Source organism: Eschrichtius robustus, chromosome 10 (genome assembly GCF_028021215.1).
Source record: "Eschrichtius robustus isolate mEscRob2 chromosome 10, mEscRob2.pri, whole genome shotgun sequence".
Taxonomy (NCBI): Eukaryota; Metazoa; Chordata; class Mammalia; order Artiodactyla; family Eschrichtiidae; genus Eschrichtius; species Eschrichtius robustus.
The window spans coordinates 88,812,784-88,837,315 of NC_090833.1; the positions used below are offsets into that span (position 1 = coordinate 88,812,784).

The 24,532-nt window shown below is 36.9% G+C and overlaps 1 protein-coding gene across 1 annotated transcript; it reads right to left on the bottom strand.

Moving 5' to 3' along the window:
- Positions 1-828: 828 nt before the first annotated feature.
- Positions 829-24,125, bottom strand: ZNF510 (zinc finger protein 510). Its single transcript, XM_068553361.1, has 6 exons — positions 23,959-24,125; positions 22,297-22,568; positions 21,425-21,483; positions 6,024-6,150; positions 5,638-5,733; positions 829-3,607 (listed from the first exon to the last, which is right to left on the bottom strand). Exons 2-6 carry the CDS (start codon positions 22,364-22,366, stop codon positions 1,908-1,910), a joined length of 2,052 nt encoding a protein of 683 aa, XP_068409462.1. The 5' UTR covers positions 22,367-22,568; positions 23,959-24,125; the 3' UTR covers positions 829-1,907.
- Positions 24,126-24,532: the final 407 nt, after the last annotated feature.

Sequence of the window (24,532 nt, forward strand, 5' to 3'; positions counted from 1 at the left end):
GCCTTCATGGAGGCTTCATTTATTAGCTCTAAGACCCTTAATAGGCAGGCAGACAGAAAATTGACTCTGCCAGTGTCTCTAGATAAGGCACCCATCTGTTGGAATAAAAGTTAATACTTGGAAAGGAGATAAACCAAGCAGGGAGAATGGAGCGTTCGTGACTACAGCATAGACCATGGTCTCCAGTTGATAATGTATTATCTGGAGAGGCTTCCCCACCAAGGGGACAGCAGATAAAGCCTGAGTGCCATCAGGGGACTTTGTCACCTGGCCTCCCATTCAGGCCACTTGGGTGAATTGGTTCCATCTTGGAGGGTAGATGGTCCTGCACTTAATAGCAAATCCAATCATAATCCTAAAAAATGATATATGAAAGGGGGTGTAAAGGAGATGATTCTACATATCTTAAGAAACAGAGAAATTTTATGAAAGAATGACTTTCTTTATATTACCAACAATTATAAAAACAGAGTAAACAGTAATCTCTTGATTTTCAGGGAATATAGTACGAACTGGACATTATTTTCTCTTATCGCAGTTGAATCTTCTTCACAATGCTGCTGGCAGCTCTGGAGTAACAATGTAACTGGTCTGTGATGTTTCATTTCCAAAGTCCTAGGAGGTATTCTCCTTTTCTAAACTTGATTCAAATACCCTTCAGTGAAACATTCAGTATCAGGCCAGAAAAACAGGGTATTTTGGCTCATATGAGGTATAAGCCATCCCTGTTCATAAAAGGAGAATCTGTTACTAATATGGTCACGAGTAGTCAATCATATGCAATATGTTTACAAATGACAAGTTAGTATATGAAGATATTTAAAATCAGTAGGAAAAGGATGAATTAATCAAATGGCATATGGAGCACTGGCTACTAATCCAGAAGAAGAAAACTACATTCTTGTATCAAATGACATCAAAGGAAACATTGGATATATACACAGACCTTTACTTTGTATCCAGGGTAAGATGGTAAATGTTTTGCCATCAGTATGATATGGATTCAGGTAGCAATGCTGGCAATCATGGTAGTGGGGGCTTGATCAGCAACTTGATTCCAGTCAGTCTTATCAGAGAATAGTCTCTTACCATGTGAATCTAGTTGAACAACCCAGACGTTGTGCTCAGCAGCTGTGATTTCCCTCCCACAGTTCACAGTGCCAAACAGGGGTGCTTTTATAAGCCTATAGTTTTACAACAGGCATGTCAGATAGCTAGGTACAGTAAGAACCCAAGAGTCCATGAAAACGCACCAAGTTTCATCAGAAGGAATACTGGCTAGAGTTGAGAACATCTTTGTGTTCTGCCCAGTGACAGGAGCAGCCACATTAGTTTTGTGGTCTGCATAATGGCACTGAGGTTGAACAGTCACAGTGTCCAAGTTGTTTCAACTAGCAAAACCATCAGTGAAACAGGCCCAATGAGAGTACCTATGAGTTGAGGGTCCTACTGAGCCAGCAGCTTTGCTTCAGGCAGCAAAGTGGGGGATACGTTTCCTCTCTAAGGGATAGTTGCTACTATTCCATGTATGACTGAGATACTGCTGGGACCAGGGAAGTCAGAACTAGGTGTGGCATACAACATGAGTATTCTCAGTCTACTAGCCAGTCACAAAGCCCCACTTAGATGACAGGGAGATAGGGAAATTTAGTTTAGCTATGAAATTCTTACTAATGAGATTACCAGCACATGTGATATGAGATATCTAACAAGGCATGACTCAACCCAACAGGGTTTCCATAGCACCTTGAAAGAAATCCTGTGTGAATTCTCTGATACACTCTCAGAGTTGCCTTTTGGGCAAAATTCTTCCTATATTCATACTTACATGGTTTTTCTCCTTTGTGAATTTTCCGATGTCAAATAGGTTGGTCTCCTAGTCAGAAGAATTTTCCACAGTTATTATATCAATATGGTTTTCCCCCTCCCTGAATTCTCTGGTATATACTTAGGGTTGACTTCTTAGGCAATTTTCCACATTCATTACATTCATAAGATTTCTCCCCACTGTGAGCTCTCTGATGTATTCTAAGGTTTGATTTCTGGCCAAAAGTTTTCCCACATTTATTACACTCAAAGGGTTTCTCCCCTGTATGAATTCTCTGATGATCACTAAGGATTGCCTTCCGGACAAATTTTTTCCCACATTCATTACATTTAAATGGTTTCTCCCCAGTGTGAATTCTCTGATGAACTCTGAGGGTTGATGTCCGGGCAAAAGTTTTCCCACACTCATTACATTTAAATGGTTTCTCTCCTGTGTGTGTTTTCAGATGTTGAATGAGATGGTCTTTTCGCCAGAAGGATTTTTCACATTCTTTACAGTGATAAGTTTTCTCACCACTGTGAGTTCTTTGATGTATTCTGAGGTTTGACTTCTGGCCAAAAGTTTTCCCACATTCGTTACATTGAAAGGATTTCTCCCCTGTGTGAATTCTGTGATGATCTCTGAGGGTTGACTTTTGAACAAAAGTTTTCCCACAATCACAACATTCATAGGGTTTCTCTCCTGTGTGAATTCTCTGATGTCCCCTGAGGGTTGACTTCTGGATAAATGTTTTCCCACAGTCATTACATTTATAGGGTTTCTCTGCTGTGTGAATTCTCTGATGTGTACTGAGGTGTGACTTCTGGGAGAAAGTTTTTCCACATTCATTACATTCAAATGGTTTCTCTCCTGTGTGAGTTCTCTGATGTTGAATGAGATGTCCTTTTTGACAGAAGGATTTCCCACATTCATTACATTTATAGGGTTTTACTTCATAGTGAGTTCTCTGGCGTACTTTGTGGGCTTTCTGGTAAGACTTCCTATTTTCATGACATTCAAAGTGTTTATCTCCAGTTTGTGTCCTGTCATTACATACCAATGGATTCTCTTCTGTGAGAGTTCTCTGAGGTTGAGTAAGGTATGACTTCCTGATGAAATTATTCCCACTTGTAATACATTGACAATGTTTCACAGTCATGTTAAATTTATTGTATTCCTTGATAGCTGACTTCTCACAGAAGGATTTCCCACACTGGTTAAGATGAGAGTGTTTCTCCCCTGTCCCAGTTCTTTCATGGTCAAAGAGAGGTGTCTTGTCATAGTTTTTCCTAAACTCTTCATCTTTACAGGATTGTTGTCCTATATGAGTACTCTTATGTTTAACACAGGCAGCCTCAACATAGAAGGCTTTTCCAATCCCATTAAATTCAAAAGCTTGCTTCAACGTTTGACACTTTTGATGTTCAGGAAGATTTTCCTTATAACTGAGAGTTTCCTGATTTTTATTATATTCATAAAATTTCTCTCCAATATGAGTTCTTTCAAGCTTAATTTTGAAAGGCAACTTTTCATGTACATTATAACAATCTGTTTTTTTTGTTGAGTAGGTTCTACTATTAATGATAAATTGAGAAATACTTTGTGAATTCACTCCCCATGAGTCACATTTACAGGGCATTTTTGATGAAGAAACAGGAACTATGTGCAGATTAAATGGTTTTCTCAAAACTTCTTCTTCCTCTCTAGGCAACTGTTTATTATTTATAAATGTTACTTGCTGCAGGTGTTTGTCTTTGATTTTTTTGTGCCTCTTGATTAGATTTTCATCTCTGTAGTCTTCTAAAACAGAAAAATTGAAAACACTTTGAATCTTACAATTCTTATGGATGGGGCTTATAAACATATAGCCTATGTTGCATTTCATTTTTTGATTTCTCAAGATTAATTTGTGGGTTTGTGTGTATGAGAGAGAGACACCTTCCTCTAAAAAATAATATTGATATAGTGAAAATGAGAGAGGAAACTGGTTATAAACATATATCTGTAGTTGGATTGTGATAAATTGGATTTTCCTACCTGGGTGGAGAAGGGAGAGAAATTAGACTCTTATGGGAGTGATGATTTTAGGGAGCAGGAAAACCAGATAATTAATACAACATGGGGGGTTACAAACTTAAGTAGAGTAACAAGAAAATTAGGAGATAATAAGCATTGATGGGCTAGGCCCAACAGGAGAATGGTTTGGTTTGAGGAAGTAAATTACAGTAGAGGTCCAACATTATCTAGGCTCTACTGGTAGAATCCTCAAGAGTCTTCATACTTCAGTTTGATATCATTCCTTATTTCCATTCAGTCTTTCAAAATCAAATTAAATTGACAGCACCAAACTCCTCATGATTAAATGAAGAAGTTTATAGCTCAGGATAAAACCCATCTTGCAGCTGTGAGTCACAGAAATACAAGTATAAGACTGATAAAAGGAAAATCAATTCTTGTAATTAAATTAGATTCACTGCTCAATTCTGGCTGTGATACCTTTGACTTATTCCATCTAACAAAACTGCAGATAAGTGAACCTGATTACTTCATTCGAAATTTCCACATTTCAGTTTCATATGAGGGGTGAAATTTTAAATGAGGTATCATGGAAGACCTTACTGCAAAGATCCAAATTCCTTATGCATTCTAGATGCCCATCCTTTCTGGCTTATATGAATTGTGAATACTATTTCACTTTTGGCTCATCTTGTAACTTTCTGTTAAGCATGAAACAATTTATATTTGCATAAAACACATATTGCACATATAAGCAATTTAACAGTATAGAGTGAACACTCATCAAATTAGAAACCATGTCAAGAAACAGAACATAAATGGCTCTGCAAAAAACCCTGCCTGGTAACAACTTCCTCATGCTTAAGAGTTCATCACTCTCCTGATATTTACTTCCTTGATTTTCTTTGTAGTTTTACCACCTATATATTAATTCCTAAAAATGTAATTGAGTTTTGCTTGTTTCTGACATTTACATAATTGTAACCATACATGCATATTTATATTTTTTGTTTAATATTATGTTTGCAATCATTGTATAAGATTTCATATAGCATATAGTATAATTCTCCCTTAAGAAATACTATTCCTTTATTCTACTGCTGATGAGCCCAATTTTGGCAAAAATAACCAATATTGCCATAAATATTGTTTTATTCATTCTAGAGAATACAATCATGCCTTTTTATAGGGTATACAGTTGGGAAAATGATTACTTGGTTACAGGTGTATAAAACTTTAACTATTTGATAACATCTTCCTGATTTCATAGTGGTTTTATCAGTTTACATTTTCAGTCAGTAAATAAGGTCTTTAATATTTTACATCCTCCCCATGACTTGCCATTGCCAGATTTGTTAATCTCAGTTCATGTTATACATATTACTTATCTCACCTTATACTCTATTTTGTATTCTGTGAAAAGTAATGAGATTGAACACATTTTCAAAGATTTACCAGCTGTTTGAAAGCTCCTATATATAAAGTCTTTCACCTACACTGAGTTGCTATACTTTCCTATATAGACTTGCAGAAGTTTTTACATTTTCAGGATGCTTATCATTTCCAGGTTACTTGTATTGTATATCTATTCTGCTACTCTGTGGCCTGTCTTTTCATCCTTTTAATGGTATCATTTATGAACAAAATTCTCAATTTTAATGTAGTCAAGTTTATTAATCATTCTCTTTTGACTGGTGCTTTTTGTGCCTTTGGGACTTATAAGAAAAGTCTTGAAATATGAAGGTGTTCACTGCTAAACTGACCTTTTGGAGTCTAAATACCCCACAGAATTCTATTAGTGCTCAGTAACTCACCTTTATGGCTCTGGTTTGAGAATTCTTCCTCTAAGAACCAAGGCTCTTCTCCTTGCTCCAACTTGAAGATCACCTCTGGTTTGAAAATGCAGTTCCCTGTAAACAGGCAACAACTGAGTACTTAGGCCAGATGATGAGCTTTTTAGTCTCCAGAAGTGTAAAAAGTTTCAGGAACAGCATCCTGAAGGCCCTCAGCTGAAGTTATCATTGGCAGTTGGCATTGGCAGTCAAACACTTTCTATTCTTCAATAGGGCTTGGTTACATTATATTCCTGAATAAAAAGCCTAAATGACATTAAAATCTAAAGTATTCATGTGTACTGATGCATAAAAAGGAAATGCCTTCTGTATGGAGTTATGAGGGTAGGTTATGCTTATATGCTCACCCACTGAGACTAGGTTGTTGTAGTTCTCTAGCATCACATCTCTGTAGAGGGTTTTCTGAATAGGACCCATTTGCTGCCACTCCTCCTGGGTGAGTTCGACAGTTACGTCCTTGAATGACACTGATGCCTGCAAAAGTACATTTCTGTTTAATCTGGGTTTAGAATTAGATGACATAGAAAATACGCATGAAAACAGTTCTTATGTTTATGGTAAAGAGATTAAACAAATGAATATAAAGGATGCCTATTTTGGATCTAATTTTAGCTTATACTTTGGAGGTGTTCAACTAGTAAAAATATTAATAACTTAATTTGTATGTATTTATGAGTTATATGCTTGTACTCTCAATAAGTATATTAGTAAAACTTTTGTTTTTTAAATTTATTTTTTAGCAAAAAAATATAAATACACTTCCTACAATTTTCATCCCACTCTACTACCCTGGGCATGCTCCAGGGAAGCAGTCAGCAAATTATGACCTGTGGCCAAATCCAGCTTGCCACTTTTTAAAATAAAAGTTTTATTGGGGCACAGCAACCCCCCTACCCCCAATAATTTTGTATTGTCTATGGTTGCTTTTATGCAAAAACAAGCAGAGCCTAGCAGTTTTATCAGAGACTTTATGACTATCAAAATTGAAAATATTTACTACCTGACACATTACAGAAAAAATGTGCCAACCTCTGGACTAATGAATACAATTAAAGGAAAGACTGACAGCATAAAAATAACAACAAAGAAAACACAATTTATAGAGGCGGATGTATGAAGATTGAAAGGAAAAGGATGGAAAAAGATATATACATAATCACTAACCAAAAGAAAATTGATGTGGTTATATTAACATGAAAAGCAGTAGACCTGAATGTAAGAAAGTATGAAATATATATATATATATATATACACACACATATACATACACATATATATATAATGATAAAATGATTCTTTTAACAGAAGGTGTAACATAAATTGATATGCTTCCAAATACAGCATATCAACACAGCTTCCAAATACAGTCAATTCTCATTGTTCAGATTCTGTATTTGCAAATTCACCTACTCACTAAAATTTACTTTTAACTTCCAAATCAGTACTTGTGATTTTGCAGTCATTTGCAGACATTCACAGAATGATAAAAAATTTGCCTAATACACATTTTCCCAGCTGAGTTTGAACAAGATAATGCCTTGCCTTCTTGTTTCAGCTGTTGTACTGTAATCTTATCCTTATTGTAGTCTAGCACATTTTTTTTTTCATTTTTGTGCTATTTCTTGGTTTCACATTTTAGAATGGCCCCATTGTGTAGTACAGAAGTGCTATCTAGGGACTTCCCTGGTGGCACAGTGGTTAAGAATCCACCTGCCAATGCAGGGGACAGGGGTTCAAGCCCTGGTCTGGGAAGATCCCACATGCCGTGGAGCAACTAAGCCCATGCGCCACAACTACTGAGCCTGCGCTCTAGAGCCCGTGAGCCACAACTACTAAGTCCGCGTGCTGCAACGGATGAAGCCCACGTGCCTAGAGCTCATCCTCCGCACGAGAAGCCACCCCAATGAGAAGCCTGTGCACTGCAATGAAGAGCAGCCCCTGCTTGCCGCAACTAGAGAAAGCCCGCGCACAGCAACAAAGACCCAATGCAGCCAAAAATAAATAAAAATAAATAAATTTATAAAATTCCATATTAAAAAAAAAAAAGAAAAAGAAGTGCTATCTAGTGTCCCTAAGTACAAAAAGGTTGTGATATGCCTTATGCAGAAAACAAGCATGTTTAATAGGCTGTGTTCAAGCATTAATTATGGTGCTGTTGGTTGTAAGTTCATGTTCATGAATCAACAATATTATTAAATAAGATGTTCTTAAACAGAAACACACATAACCAGGTTACATATTGATTGGCTAACCAAAATGTTGTGACCAGGAGCTTGCAGGAACCTAATCCTGTATTTCCCCTGGGAGCAATGATTCAGTATTTGCTAATTCAGTGTTCATGGCCACTTGACAGAACATAATTACTGAGAACAACGAGTATTATTGTATATTGTATATATATAAACAATAGTTGAGAGAAATTAGATATACAGACACACAATTATAATTACTGTTTTTAACACAACTCTCTCAGTAACTCACAGGACAAGCAGACTGAAAAACCAATAGAGATTTAGAACAGGGGTCAGAAAATTATGGGCCAAAGACCAAATCTGGCACACTACCTGTTTTTTTGAAAATAAAATTTTATTAGAACACAGCTCATGTTCATTTGTTTATGTATTATCTATGGCTGCTATAAGACTAAAACTGTAGAGTTCAGTAGTTCCAAGAGAGACCATATCTCCCACAAAGCCTACTACCTGACATTTACCAAAAACGTTTGCTGACCACTGATACAGAAGATTGAAATGACGTAATTACCCAACTTGACTAACTGAAATATAAAGGATAATCTGATCATAACATAAATTATTTTCTGGTACACTTTGCATATTATAAAATAAAAACGGTAAGTCTCACCAAATTAGAAAAAAATACAATCATACAGTGTGGCTTTAGATTTTAGCTCAGAGATGTAGAGAGCTGAAAAGAGCAATACTAACATCTTACAAGAACAAAGCTTGGCGAACTGAAAATTAATGTCTTTTTGAACTCATTAGAGAAATGAAATTGCATGGCAAACAAACAATCTGAAATCAGGAGAGATAGGTACCTGTAGGGAGAATCAGGACCCATTCATTTGCTTACTGAACCATATGCTAAACTCCATATAAGAAGATAGGAAGCTTAAGCTATAAAAACCACATGCATGCAAATGTGAAGAGTGTGAAGTCCCTGGGGAGATGGTATGTGTCACAGACATAGGGTAATTTCTACCTTCTTTGTGAGATTTTCTCAAGGGAGCCAATCTGTCATAGAAAGGATTGGGGGAGAATTCAGAAGAAGCCCCTTTCTGTCCCATGTGGTGATAGCTAGTGTAGAGGAAGAACAGTCAGTGCTTAAATCCACTCAGACTCATGCATATCTCCACTAAAGAATACTTAATCTGTAAGGGGAAAGTCATCAGAACACATAATGTGATTGGTGGGATCTCACTGCAGTAGGGAGAGAGCAGTAGCAGACAGTACCAAAACTGCTGCCTATACCCATCTGCCCTATCTCTTCTAAGTAATAAAATGCTGAGACCCAAGTTCTCAGTACCTAAGACTGAGGTTCAATTAGAAGATAAACCCCATTCCCAGAGAACTGGCATTATTTGGCCTGTCCGGTGGTTTCCTAGACCACCCCTCTTCATTTGACATGACTCAAAGCTGTAAATAACATTTTCCCTGGGGACATGACATTATTTTGTTTTAAAAATCATGGGTTATTGTTTACCATCATGGCTACTTGACTACTACAGGCAGTTTTTAACAGTTAAGGGAAACAACAGTATTACTAAAAAGCTTAAAGGGAAAAGCTGGAGAATGAGATATCCAGAAGGGGCTCTGAAAAGCTCAGGTATATTCCTGATGATCTAAAAGGTGACACACAATCCCTGGGCTGTGTGCACATTCAGGAAAGACCTGAGAAGGTGCTAAACCCTTGCCTCTCACTAACCTTGAGGCTCTATGAAAGAAAAGTGAAGGCTAATGTGGAGTAATAAAATGCTGGGCTAATTGTTGAAGGCATGCCCCAACATACACACAGAGTAACTTAGCAAATATTGGGAGCCTTATTGGTTACAGGTATTTAAGGAAATCATTGTCCAATTATTAGCTGGCTATTTAATTAATGGGGCAGTGACTTCAGTTGGCCACACATGACAAAAAATACAGATTCTACAGAATTAGTTCAAAAGAGTCACCAAATACATAACAACAGCTGCAGTTGTTGAGATTCTGATTACACATTACACATTATATTTTAAATGTCCAGTTTTCAACACAAATTTGAGACATAAACAGATGAGAAACTATTACTCATATACAGGAAAACAAACAGACTATGTATGAAACAGTGTAAAAACTGTCTCTGAGTAAGTCCAGACATTGGACTTACTAGACCAAGACTTTTCATCAGCTGTTTTAAATATGTACCAAGTACTAAAGGAAACCACATCAAAAGAACAAAAGGAAAGTATGGGAACAATGTCTCATCAAATAAAGAATATCAATAAAGAGACAGAAATTATACATATATTGAAAAAGCAAACTGAAATTCTGGAATTGAAAGTACAATAAATGAAGTGAATAAGTTCCTAGAGGGTTCAAGAACTGAATAGGCAGAAAAATCAGCCAATTTGAATATAAATCTATTGAGATGACCCAACCTGAGAGCATACAGTAAAAATAATGAAGGAAAATGAACAAAAAGCCCCAGTGATTTGTGGGTCACAATCAAACATAGCAACATTCACATACCAGAAGTAGGAGAGAAGAGAGGAAAAAGGGCCAAAAGACAAAGAATAAAACTTGAAAGCAGCAAGAGAGAAGTGACTTATTGCCTCCAAAGGCTCCCAAGTAAGATTAATAGCTGATTTCTCATTAGAAACCAGGGAAACCATTAGGCAGTTGTATGACATATTTAAAGTACCAAAGGGAAAGACTGTCAACCAAGACTCGAATATTCGGCAAAACCATCCTTCAAAAACGAAGAAGAAATTATGACACTCCTAGGTAAATAAGGATTGGGAAAATGTCATTAGTATACCTGCTGTATAAGAAATATTAATAAGGGAGTCATTCAGGCTATAATGAGAGTACACTGGACAATAACTCAAAAATCCATATGAAGAAATAAAGAAAACTATGTAGGTAAAAGTAAGTACACAGGTAAAAATATAAAAGACACTATAAATGTATTTTTTTGTATTTATTTTTCTCCTGTATGATTTCAAGACCACTACATGAGGCAGTAATTAGAAATTGCTACTAATATACATACAACATATATAAAAATGTTAATTTAGATGACAATAACAGCATAAAGGAGTGAGGAGGGTGTGAAGCTATAGAAGAGCAAAGTTTTAGTATACTATTGAAATTAAGTTTGTATTCATCTGAACAATACTGTTATAGTTGTTAATTGTAATCAACAAGGTAACCACTAATAACTGGGAAAAAATGTAGTAAAGGCACAACAAGGTCACTGAAATGGTATACTAGGAAATATTGACTTAACACAAAAGAAAGCAAAATTTGTGAAGTAGAAAAACAAAATGGACATATCACATACTCAGAGCAAATGTCTAAACAGAAGACAAATTCTTCTTACATTAAATGTTAATGGTTAAATATTTGAATTAAAAGGCAGAGACTTGCAGAATGGATTTAAAAAACATTATCCAATTATATTCTGTCTACAAGTAACACTTCACATTCAAAGACACAATAGTTTGAAAGTAAAAGACTAACACAAGATATATCATGTAAACAGTAACCAAAATAGACCTGGCTTGCCTATACTAGGATTAGACAAAACAGACTTTAACTCATTAATGACTGGGGGATTTTTGCAAAAACTAACGCCTGTGGCCGGCGATTTTTGTTTCGGCTGGCCAGAAATTAATTCTGTTATTTCACGGACACTTTGCAGGTTATTACATTTAATAGTTACACCTGACACACATGTAAAGTCTTCTAATTTTTGTGAAATGTTGTCTTCAATCCACTCTTCTGTAGAAGCAAAGGAGCAAGTTCCAGCACCTTGAGTTTCATTTTCACTTTCCATATCAGAATCAATGATTCTGTTGGTCTAATATTCACATCACCTGAATCAGAACTATATTCTGAAGAACTATCATCCTCTGAGAGACTAGTATATATGTCGCTCGGACAATCAGAGAAAGTATCTGCATAAAATTCACCAAAAAAATCTTCTTCACTCAAAATTTCACAATGTGTCATTTTTGAAAATTTTATGTTTATAATATACACAAGGTTGGAACAAAAACCTAATGGAGCAAAATGTGAATGATAATGACAATCATAAGTTGTATAATGAACCCTTGGTCAATTTTAAGGTCTAACAACTTCACACAGTGATGTTAATTTTATCACTCTCTACAAACGTATTGATACGTCTCTGGTCAATAACGTTCGGGTAACAAAAGACTAAGTATTAATACATCTCTGGTCAATAATGTGTTAAGACCAAAAAAAAAAGAGAGAGATAGAGAGAAAGGACATTTTACAATGGTAAAAGGGTCAATAAATCAAGAAAACAAAACAGTTATAAACATACATGTACCTAACAACAGAACTTCTGTTGGCAAAAACTGACAGAATTGACAAGATAAACTATTCAACAATAATAGTTGGAGATTTTATTGCCCCACTTTCATAATGGGTTCAACTACTAGACAAAAGATCAATATTGGAAGAACACACTTGAACAAAGCTGTGAACTGTAGATCACAGATATCTACAGAAACACTCAGGCCAACACCAGAAGCATACACATTCTTCAGAAAACATGGAACATTCTCTGGTATAGACCATATGTTAGGCCATGAAACAAGTCTCAATATATATTAAAGGTTAAAATCATACGAAGTACCTTCTATGACCAAAATATAATGAAACCAGAAATCAGTAGGAAAAGGAAAACTGGAAAATTCAAAAATATGTGGAAATAAAACCACACACTCTTAAAAAATCCAAAAGATCAAAGAATAAATCAAAGGGAATCGAAGGGAAGTTAGAAAATATTTTGAGATAACTGAAAACAAAAACACAACATACCAAAACTTATGAGATGCAACTAAAACAGTGCTTACAGGGACATTTATAGCTATAACACCTACATTAAAAAAGATCTCAAATCAATTACCTAGCTGTATATCCTAAGGAACTAGAAAAATAAATGTGAACTAAACCCAAAACTAGCAGAAGGATGGAAATAATGAAGATTAAAGCAGAGAAAAACCAAATAAAGAATAAAAAACAATATAATCAACTGAATGTTGGTTCATTGAAAAGATAAACAGAATTGATGAACCTTTAGGCAGACTGACTAAGAAAAAAGAAGATTCTAATTTACTAAAATTGGTAATGAAAGTGGGGCCATTACTACCGACTTTACAGAAATAAAAACGACTATAGGAGAGCACTATAAACAACTGCACACCAACACACTAGATAACCTAGATGAAAAGGACAAATTCTTAGAAATATACAAACTATGAAAACTGAGTCAAACAGAAATAGAAAATCTGAAGAGTTCCACGTAAGGAGACTGAATTAGTAGTTAAAAACCTCCCAACAAAGAAAAGCTTAGGACCAGATGGATTCACTGGTGAATTTTACCAAACATTTAAGAAGAATGAACACAAACCCTTCTCTAACTCACTCCAAAATAGAAGAGGAAACACTTCCTAACTCATTCTATGAGTTACTTTTAACCGAAGTCAGACAAAGAAATCACAAGACTAAAGATCAATATTCCTTAGAAATATAGATGCAAATCTCCTCAGCATAATACAAGCAAACCAAACCTAGCAGTATATTAAAATGATTATACACCATGACCAAGTAGGATTTAACCCAGGAATGTAAGAGTGGCTCACCAAAGGAAAATCAAACAATGTAACAGTACGGTAATAGAATGAAGGAAATAAACCACATGATCATCTCAATTGATGCAGAGAAAGCATTTGACAAAATCCAACACAAATGATAAAAACACTCAACAAACTAGGAATAAAAGAGAACTTCCTCAACACAATAAAAAGCACTTTTTTTAAAAAACATCTTTATTGGAGTATAATTGCTTTACAATGGTGTGTTAGTTTCTGCTTTATAACAAAGTGAATCAGTTATACATATACATATGTTCTCATATCTCTTCCCTCTTGCTAAAAAGCACTTTTGACAAATCCCAGCTAACGTCATACACAATGCTAAAAGACAGGAAGTTTTCCTCCAAAGTTCAGTAATAAGACAAGGATGTCCACTGTAACCAATTCTATCATTGTACTGGAAGTTCTAGCCAGAGAAAATGAGCAAGAAAAAGAAAAAAGATAAAAGTGGAAAGGAAAAAAGTAAAACCACCTCTAGTCAGATGACATAATCTAATATATAAATATATATAACACATCAACACTAAATCTACAAAAAGTTATAGCTAATAAACAAACTCAGCAAATTTTCAGGATTCAAGAACATACAAACATTTGTATTTCTAAACATTAGCAATGAACAATAAAAAAAATTAAGAAAACAATTCCATTTAGAATAGAATAAAAAATACTAAGCATAAATTTAACCAAGAAGGTGCATGATATATGAAAGGGATAGTACTTCAGACCCAGGTGTGAGACATCCCAGGAATGCAAGATTGGTTAAACACTGATAATTCAATCAGTATAATCCACTCCTTTAACAGAATAAAGAAATAAAATTATACTGTTATCTCACCAAATGCAGAAAAAGCACTTGACCAAATTAATACCTCTGTGTAATAAAAATTCTCAGCAAACTAAAAACAGAAAGAGAGCTTCCTCATTCTAATGAAGGGCATGTACAAAAACTCTAAAGTTAAAACCACACTCAGTGGTGAAATATTAAGTATTTTCCCCCTCAGGTGAGGTAGAAGAAAAAGATTTCTATCATCATCATTTGTATTCAACATGGTACTAGAAGAATAAAAAGAAATTAAAGACATAAAGATTGAAAAGGAAGAAGTAAAATTTTCTTTATTTGCAAAAGACATGATGTGCATTTAAAATCCAAAAGAATCTACCAAAATAAGCTATTAGAATAAGCGAATTTAACAAAATAGCTAGATATAAGATCAATATTTAAAAATCCATTGTATTTTGATAAACCAACACTAAAAATGAAATTTAAAAATATTTACAATATCAAAATAGATAAAATACATAGGAGTAAATGTAATGAAATGTCAGACTTCACCTCTACTCTTAAAAAACCCCAGCAGGATTTTCAGTGGAAACGAAATTTCTATGAAAACACATAGGATCAAAATTAGCCAATAAGTTTTTTAAGAAGTAAAACTTTAAGGCCTACCCTATTTCATGACTTACTGAAATACAACAGTAATTATGACAGTGAAGTACCAGTAAAAAGAGAAATAACTGGACCAAAAGAAGAGAATACAGTCTAGATATAGACCACTTGACTGGTTCACTTGATTGAACAACAGAGGCCCTGCTGCAATTCAGTGGACAGAGGATGGTCTTTTCAACAAATGGTGCTAGGGCAACTGGATATCCATATGGAAATATGAACCTTGACACTTACCTTGTACCATACACAAAAGTAATTCCAGGTGAATCAAGCTCAAATAATCAAGCATCCACTAACAACACAGGAGAATATCTTCATGATCTCGGAGTAGGGAAAGATCTTTCAAACATGACACACAAAGAACTACCATTAAAGAAACATTGATACTGAGCTTTATTAAATTTCATAATTTAGTTCATCAAAAGACACTAGAAATAGTCAAGTCACAGAATGCAAAAACATTAGCAATACATACATCTGGCAAATGACCTGTATTGATAATATAGATATAACTCCTACTAATCAATAAAAGCAAATAATTCAATTAAAATAGAGAACTGAACAGGTATTTTACATAAAAGATATCTACATGGCCAAAACACAAATAATGGTGCTCAATGCTAGTATTTATCACAGAAAAGCAAATTATAAATTTCAATGAGAGACCACTACACATGGCTAAAATCAAAAAGGCTAACAGTAGTGAGAATTTGGTACAGATAGAAGTATAAATTGGTTCAACCACTTTAGAAAGCTACTTGTATAACCAAGAGAAATGAAGATATGCCAAGAGACACAAAGGAATGTTCACAGCAGCTTTATTCATAATAGTCCCAAACTGGAAAAAACACAAATGAAAAACCAACAAGAGAATAAGCATATCATCATACATTCATATAATGGAATGCTGCTCAGCAATAAAAAGTATTAAAATACACAGCAACATTGATGATCTAAAAACGTGTAGAGAAAAAAGCCAGACCGCCCCTTCCCCTGAAAAAGTGCACGCATTGGTATGGTTCCATTTATATGGTGTTGAAAATGAATTTATACTTTTTTTCCTGATAAGTGAGGTTAGATTAGTGGTTACCTCTGCAGGAGGGGGCAGTTATTATTAACTGAAAATTGGAAGGAAGGAAAGAAACTTCAGGGATGATGGAAATGTTTTCTCTCTTAATCTGGGTGGTAAATTATATGTATATACATATGTAAAAATCCACTCAGTTCACAATTAGAGTGCACTTTACTAGTATTAAAACTGTACCTCAGTTAAATAAATAAGTAAAAAATTTTTTAAGATTTAAAAAAATTTTATAGTTGATAATTAGGGAAGGTTTATTACATTATCCCTTTGTATCTTTCTATATTTTAACAATTTCTCAAAATGCTACTAGTAAAAATGAAAGAACTTGGTCAACTCTGGACAAAAAGTGTCCAAAGACAAATAATGAAATAGTAAAAAATATCTGTCACGTATGTCAGAATAAAAGGATAAATTCTTTAATAATTAAAAAGCCTTTAAAATTAGAAAAAAAGAAGACTGATTCACAAAAAATAAATATAAATGACTTTAAAAATATATGAAATTATGCACATTCTCAGCTCTCATACACTTCTACAACAGGGATCACCATTCTGCCCTCCTATCAGAAAAACTCTGGAGTCACAGGGACTCTTACTTTACCCCTTTCATGTCTTTCCCATTCTGCTAGTACTTCCACATTAAAAACAAAACTGCTTTTATTACATGAATTTCTTCCCCATATCATATGCTAGAACTCATGATGACATCAAATCGTTAAGGATGGCATCCAAGGACTTCTAGTGTTAGGGGCTTTAGTCCAACTCAAAATTCATACATTGAAGTCCTAATCCCCAGTACCTCACAGTAACTGTATTTGGAGATAGGCTTTTTATTTTATATATAATGAGGTCATTAGGGTAGGCCCTAATCCAATTTGATTAGTGTCTTTATAAGAGGAGGAAATTTGGACACAGATATGTACAGAGGGAAGATTATGTGAAGACAGCTATCTATAAGCCAAGGAAAGAGGCCTGGAACTGATTCTTCCCTCACAGCTCTCAGAAGGAACCAAGCCTGTCTTTACCCTGATCTCAGATTTTCAGCCTCGAGACCGTGAGAAAATAAATTTCTGTTGTTTAAACCATCAAGTCTGTGGTACTTTATCATAGCAGCCATAACAAACTAATACACCTAGTCTGGTCCCAAGATTTCTCTATCTCTCTTAGTGTTCCCTGAGAGGAAGTCCAAAGTGTAATAGGCAAAGATTCTTACTGGACCTTGTATCCCTTGTTTAGTCCATTTGATGTTATTCTTTCAAGATGTAGTAACCTGCCCATACTCTGCAACAAAATTCCACCCATTCTTCAGGACTGACACAATTCTTTTCAACTATCCACCTTTGATCAACTGAGCCTATGCCACCAGTCTGTCCTTTCTTTGACAAACTGCAAATCCTGATACTCACTGAATTTAAATGATCAATCAATCAACTAATTCCTTTAATCCTGACTTTGTTTCCCATGTATGAAGAAGAAACCTTCACATTATTCCTAGTATCTCCTGTGTATTACCTCCTTCAAGGGGACTGTATTTGTCCACAAGAAGTTTAGTCCTTCTTATAAGCACAAAAAGAATCCAGAGGTGATATGATCTTAAAGGTTAAGAGGCTAAACGACAACATATTAGAGGAAGCACAATACAGAGGGAAAGTCAGAAAAACTTCCTCTTGGAAAGCCCTTCATTCAGAAGAACAGGCCTATTTGTCACAAGCAGAACAAGTGTGCACAGGTTTGTAAAAGAGAAGATAATAATGGAATGGGCTCTATCTTTTAAGAAATGAAGTGGTGGTCTGAGAAGAATATAAATCCATATTCTCTTGGTGGCCCAGTTCCATATACATAGGGGATGATCTTTTATTTGGAACAGAGTTTAATGAGCAATCTCAACTAGGAAAGCTGAAAGCCTATGAAGATGAACCCGTGGTGGTTCCAGATCTTGAAGCTAATGGTCTAACCAGACAGACAAACACATATCAGGTAATTTCCACTAATGTATGAAGTGCAGATAGGTGAAAGACAGAGGGCTATGCAGATTCAGAAGAGGACTGGAAATTAGCCCAGAGGGAGACAAGGGGAAAAAAAAGAGCATTGTTTCCTGGATGAGGCAACCAAAACTTACTCATGATAGGTCAAAAGCAAAGAGCCAGACCGCCTATCCATTAAAATGGCTACTATCAGAAAAACCGAAAATAGCAAGTGCTGACAAGGATCTGGAGAAACTGAAATCCTTGTGCACTGTTGGTGAAAATGTAAAATGGTGCAGCCACTGTTGAAAACAGTATGGCAGTTCCTTGAAAAATTAAACATAGAATTGTCACATGATCCAGCAATATATCCACAAGAATTAAAGGCAGAGTCTTGAAGAGATATTTGTACACCTATGTTCATAGTAGCATTATTCACAATAGCCGAAAGGTGGAAGCAACCTAAGTGTCCATCACAGGATGAATGGATAAACAAAATGTGGTATATTCATACAATGCAGTATTATTCAGCCTTAAAAAGGAAGGAAATTCTGATACATGATTCAACATGGATGAACTTTGAGGACTTTATACTAAGTGAAATAAGACAGTCACAAAAAGACAAAAACTATATGATTCCACCTATTGGAGCAGTGAAATTCATAGAAATAGAATGGTGGTTGCCATGAGCTGAAGAGAGGGAGGAGTGGGGAGTTGCTGTTTAATGGATATAGAGCTTTAGTTTTGCAAGATGAAAAGAGTTCTGGAGATTGGTTGCACAACAATATGAATGTACTTAACACTACTGAACTGTACACTTAAAAAATGGTTAAGATGGTAAATTTTATGTTATCTATATTTTACAATTAAAAATAAAATGAAAAAACAGAAAAAGAAAAACAAAGTAAAGAGCCAGGTGACTCAGTTGCACTGGCTGCCATAATGAAATACCATAGACTGGATGCCTTAAACAACAGTAATTTATTTCCTCACAGTTCTAGAGGCTGAAAGTCCGAAATTAGGGTATCAGCATGGTTGGGTTCCGGTGAGGTTCTCTTCCTGGCTTACAGGTGTCACCTTCTCAAGGTGTCCTCATATGGCCTTTCCTCAGTGCCTGTGTGTGAAGTCTCTCTCTTTTCCTCTTCCTATAAGGTCACCAATCCTATCGAATTAGGATTCCCACACATTATGACTTCAGTTAACCTTCATTACCTCCTAAAAACCCTGTCTCCAAATACCACCATATTGGGGGTTAGGGCTTCAAAATATGAATTTGGGGGGGACCCAAATCAGTCCACAACACCAGGTGAATGAAATGAAGATTTGGTCAATCCAGAGAAGACAATGCGAATGGGTATGAAGCAAGAGTCAGGAACAGTAGGATGTGTTTAAGAAAGTAAATGAGGTTTGGTTTTGCTTTAAAGTTATATACTGAATTTTTTAATGTCATATTTCCCACTAGATTGTAAATACTATTAAGAAAGAAAAGTATCTGTATTATTTAAGTTGTAACTATAGCACATGTCACCTCCTTGCAACATCGTGGCTACTCAATAAATAGCTGTCAAGAATGTCAGAGCAGCAATAAAGTAAAAAGACGAAATGAAATCTGTAATGCCTCCAAAGCCTGAATGTTATTCTGAGAAATTGGGAATTTTATTGTTTAGGGATGAGAGGCCACTGAGGTGATTTACAAATGCATGATACATTACCTCATTAGCATTTAGATGAACTACCCATGTGGAAGATGTGCCTGAGTAGGTGAAGAAAGAGGTGGGACAGATCAGTAAAGAAGCTATTCCACCAGTTAAGTTGAGAGGAGGAATAAAGTAGAGGAGTACATTTAAAATACATTAAGTTGAACCATATAAAATTGCTGTTATCTCTGATCTACACAAATAGGAAAAGTACCCAGACGTGATATTGGCCAGATGTGGCAGGAGTTAAGAGAGTAAGAGAGAGAGCAACAGGAGTCAAGCATGCATTCCATTTTTTGTGGCTTGGGTGCCTGGCTGAATGGGGTGGTACCAACTATAGGGAAAGATGAGGAGGATTAGTTTGGGAAGGGCTGTGAATGTTGACTTTTACTTTGAATCAGTTGAGGTGGAGATACTTTTAGATACCTACAGAGAAATGTTGAGTCAACTAGGTCTTGTACGGTAGCCACATATGACTATTTAAAACTTAAAAATTCAGTCCCTCAGCCACTCTAGCCACATTTCAAGTGCTCAAGAGGTGCATGTGGCTACTGGTCACCATTTTGGAAGTGCAGATATAGACCATTTCCATCATCACAAAAAGTGCCATTGGTCACGGTGGGCTGCAGAGCCTCATTTGGGAGACTAGCAAATACATCATTGTTAAAACCAGAAATGGGATGAAATGAGTCAAGAAGAATAGTTAGAAAAATAGTGAGAAGGAACAGAAACTTGTGGAGGAGACATGTGAAAGGGCAGGAGAAGGAAGATGACTCCATGAAAGAAACAAGAGGCAGGACAGTGGCAGAGGAGGGTGTCACACACACTAATGCAGGAGACCTTCCAGAGACACAGAGAGGGGGGAGTCAGGCACTGAGACAGGTCTAGTGAGGTAAGGACTACACAAGACCCATTAGATTTGACTGTAATTAGGTCACTGGTGAGTGCAGGTCACAGGCATATGAAGAGAGACACCAAGGCTTCATGCAGTGGACTGAAGTATGAATGGAAAGTGTGGTAACATTTGCCAAAGAACAGGACTTTAAACTGTCTGCTAAACAACTTGTTTATGACAGGTACTTGAGAGGAATATTTATGGAGAGCTATTTTTAAGGACATGAACATACAGCCATTCATACTGACCTCTAGTTAGTCTAAGAATTATCCCTGGATCCAACAGGATAACTCAACTTCTGTTTTACTTATCCGAACACCTGTGTTAACAAAAGCCCTGCTTTGGCAATATGCCCTTTACTTTCAGTGGAATTCTTTTCAGGGTTGTCATTGGAAAGATCTGCACTATCACCTACATGAAGACCAACAAAGACATTTCTCCTGACTTTGATGACTTTAAATTCCATAAGGAATGTCTGGTTTAAGCTTCCATCAACGCAATTCTTTAAACAAATATTGTCTGTCTAACTCTCTGCCATGGCTATCAGAAAGGTCAGAAGAAATATGAAGCTGCACTTTGGAAAATCTGTAATATCAGAGGACCTTTATCTATCCACATGACAACTCTGCTGTGCTATTCATCTGCTTTTCTATTATCTTCCTTGAATAATTCTGATCCGTTTCTATATCTACTTTGCCATGTTAATTAACCATCTATACAATCCATTATAAAAAAAGGTGTTAATGAACAACTCACCTGAGATATGTTCATTTTCTGCTGCTCCTGGGAGAATGCAGAGAACTGTGAAGAATAAGCTGGGGGTAAAGAAAAGAGGGATGGAGTCAGGAAAGGTCTGGTGAGCTTCTGTATTCACTTGCCTAATCTCATCACACCAGTTGGGAAAAAAGTCTCTCTATGGAAAAATGTTCTGTTGATCCTTGAGGAGCAGGAAGCACCACATAGAGACAGCACTCCCTGAATATGTACATTTCTGATATGATCATGTGGATATAACCCTACTGTTTTTCACTGGGTGACTGTAAATTATTTTCCTATTGATTTAAAAAAACGTATGTCCTCTCTGACTAATTCACAAAAAACTAAAACAAAGGATTAATATTAATATCTTTTTACACCTTGAGTTAGAAAATCAACAGAAAACTCTGAACAAAAAGATAATGACAAAATATTTTTAAATCTTTTTGTTCTAATTTGTTGCAGTTTCTCAAAGACTTTTGATAAGACATGTGACTTACCTGTGACAGAATGAACAGTGCTGTGCTTTGAACAGCACTGAGCTTTGCTCCTAGCTCTGTCCTGGGTGACCAGGGGAAATACATCTCAAGCTCAGTATTTTGTTTTAAGGTTTTAAGAGTCAGAAGTAGAAATCTTTTCCTATATTATCATTTTGTGATTCTATATGTTCAGGATAAAGGAAGCCACAGTCTACCTCTAGATGCCATGTGTGATGAACATGGCGTGAGAGTGGCTCAGAATCTGGAAAGAATGAGAGAAGAATGAAGAAAGTGGGGGGTTATTTAAGGACTGAAGACAGAATTTCCTTGACTCTGGCTGTGGCTTTACCTGTGCAGTCTATCAGTCACCCATCCCTATCCACCCCTGCTCACCACCTTCTGCAAGCTGATCCACAGTTTCCATGGTCACACAGTCTGTGACGGTTTCTGGATGTGGTGACATCACCAAGTCTGGCTCTCTCTGCGCAAGGTGATTAAGACCTAGTTCTTAATCACCTTGGAGCGAATCACAACCTGCTCCTTTCTGGGTTTTTCGGCATCTGTTCTGAAGCTCTGATGAGGGTGGTCCCTCTGAGATGGGACTCCTGTCCCCGCCTTTCTGCCACAAAAGAACTGCTTTGTTCCAGAGATGCTGAGACTTACGCCTAGGAAACAAATGCATTTTAGTTGAAACTTTCATATAGAGCAGTGTTTCTCAACTTCAGCACTAATGATATTGTGGGCTGGATAACTCTTTGTCATGGGGGTGAGGAGTGCTGTCCTGTGCATTGTAGGATGTCAAGCAGCATTTCTGGCTTCTACCCACCAGGTGCCAGTAGCACTTCTCCCAGTTGTGACAACCAAAAGTGTCTCTGGACATTTCCAAAGGTCCTCTGGGGAGCAAAATCACCCTGGTTGGGAACCACTGGTGCAGGGCCTTAAACTTGATTCTCCTGGAATTCATTAAAACTGTTTTATCCATTATGGTAGCCACTAGCCACATCCCACTATCGAGCACTTGAAATGTGGCTCCTGCCACATGTTGAAGTAACATTTTTGATATATTGAGACAGACACAATGTGTTCTTACAATTAATTTCACTTGTTTCTTTTTAGTTTCTAGCGTGGCTATTAGAACATTTAAAATTACATACGTGGCACACCTTCTCTTTCTATTGGACAGCACCGCACTAGAACATCAGACTGTGCTTTCTGAAGACAGAGACAGCCTGGACAGTGCAGAAGTTTCCAGGAGCCTTAGTCTTAACCCAGAGGCTCTGGAAACATTCCACAAATCCCAGAGTAAACACACCTGTCACAGAGTGAGATTCAGTTCACACTGACTTTACAATCACAGTCCTGGGGATTTGGGGACAAGTCACTCTGCTAGTGCTGTGATAGCTGCAACACTGGGTTTTGGGTAGGCAGGATATTAGGAACAGCTTGAATTTGGGAGGAAAGTATACCTTTTTTTACATCCTAGCTTCCTCACCTTTGTGACCTTGGGTCTGTTATTCCACTTCTCTGAGACCATTTTCTTCTTCTTTTTTAATGATAGAGTTATACCTATAAATAGGGTGGCTGTGAGGATTAAATACTAAATGAAAAAAAGTGTCTCCTAACTATGATGCGAGCCAACATTATATGTTGGCTTATTAACTACTACTTATTAGTGCTTATTGCCTAGCACCTGGCTGAATGCTTTACCGGTGAAGATTTACCTCTCCGAACAACGCCACGAAACAGTTATTAATAATCTTATTTTTAGGTGAGAAACCTGACTTACGCCCAAGTAACAGAGAAGGAATTTACTCGATCTGTTTGGCTCCTAAGCTCGGGAGCTCAACGCAGACCCACCGCCCGTGCGCGCTTCGTGGCAGGTTCACGGTCAATATTATAAACGTGCATTGCCCTTCCACTGCTGGCAAGGGACTTTCCCGGGTCCGGCTGCGGTCAGCTCCCACACCCGTGCCGCACCGAGCATTTCTGACCAGCACTCAGCCCCACCTACGGCCCCGGAGCCCGCCCCCATTCACCTTTCCCAGGTTTACCCACCGGCCGGGCTCGGAGACAGGCGGTGGGAGTCCCACGTTGGGGCACGAGGGGTTTCCGGGACTTGCTGTTCCTGGACCCTGGGCACAAGCCTACCCTTCGAAGCTGGATGTCCAAACCTAAAACGTCCTCACCTCACGCGCAAAGCCTCCGCGCCCGCCAGTCGGGAAAGGGCGGAAGTAGAAAAGTTGAGTTGCCTCACCAGCACGGAGAAAAGCCCAGGACATCCGTTCCCAGAATGCTGCGCGATAACCGGCAACGTTCAAGACTACGTTTCCCATAAGCACTGCAATCACTCGCAAATTTTGGGGGTGGGTGTGGGTGTGTGTGTAGAGGGGGTGGGAGTTAGGGAGCAATAAGATATTGTTAACAGTCTGTACTGATGAATGGCGCTCAAATTCTACCTAAGCCCCAGAGGTTATGGGTTAAACTCTGATAGTACAGCAAATCCAGTGTGTGGTCCTCGATCAGTGATCCTCTTTGGAGAAAACAGGCCGTTTGGGAACAACTGTGGAAATTTGTATATGGACAGGATATTGGAAACATTAAGGGAAGTTATCATTACCTTTGTTAATTG

Bases quoted from the DNA above. Each gene is read 5' to 3' on its own strand.
- ZNF510 (XM_068553361.1), bottom strand. From the start codon at position 22,366: ATGTCACCACATCCAGAAACCGTCACAGACTGTGTGACCATGGAAACT. The intron at 6,151-21,424 runs GTGAGTTGTTCA...GTACTTTTGCAG, and splicing joins AGAAAATGAACATATCTCAG to GCATCAGTGTCATTCAAGGA. The intron at 3,608-5,637 runs GTGAGTTACTGA...TTTCTGTTTTAG, and splicing joins CTCAAACCAGAGCCATAAAG to AAGACTACAGAGATGAAAAT.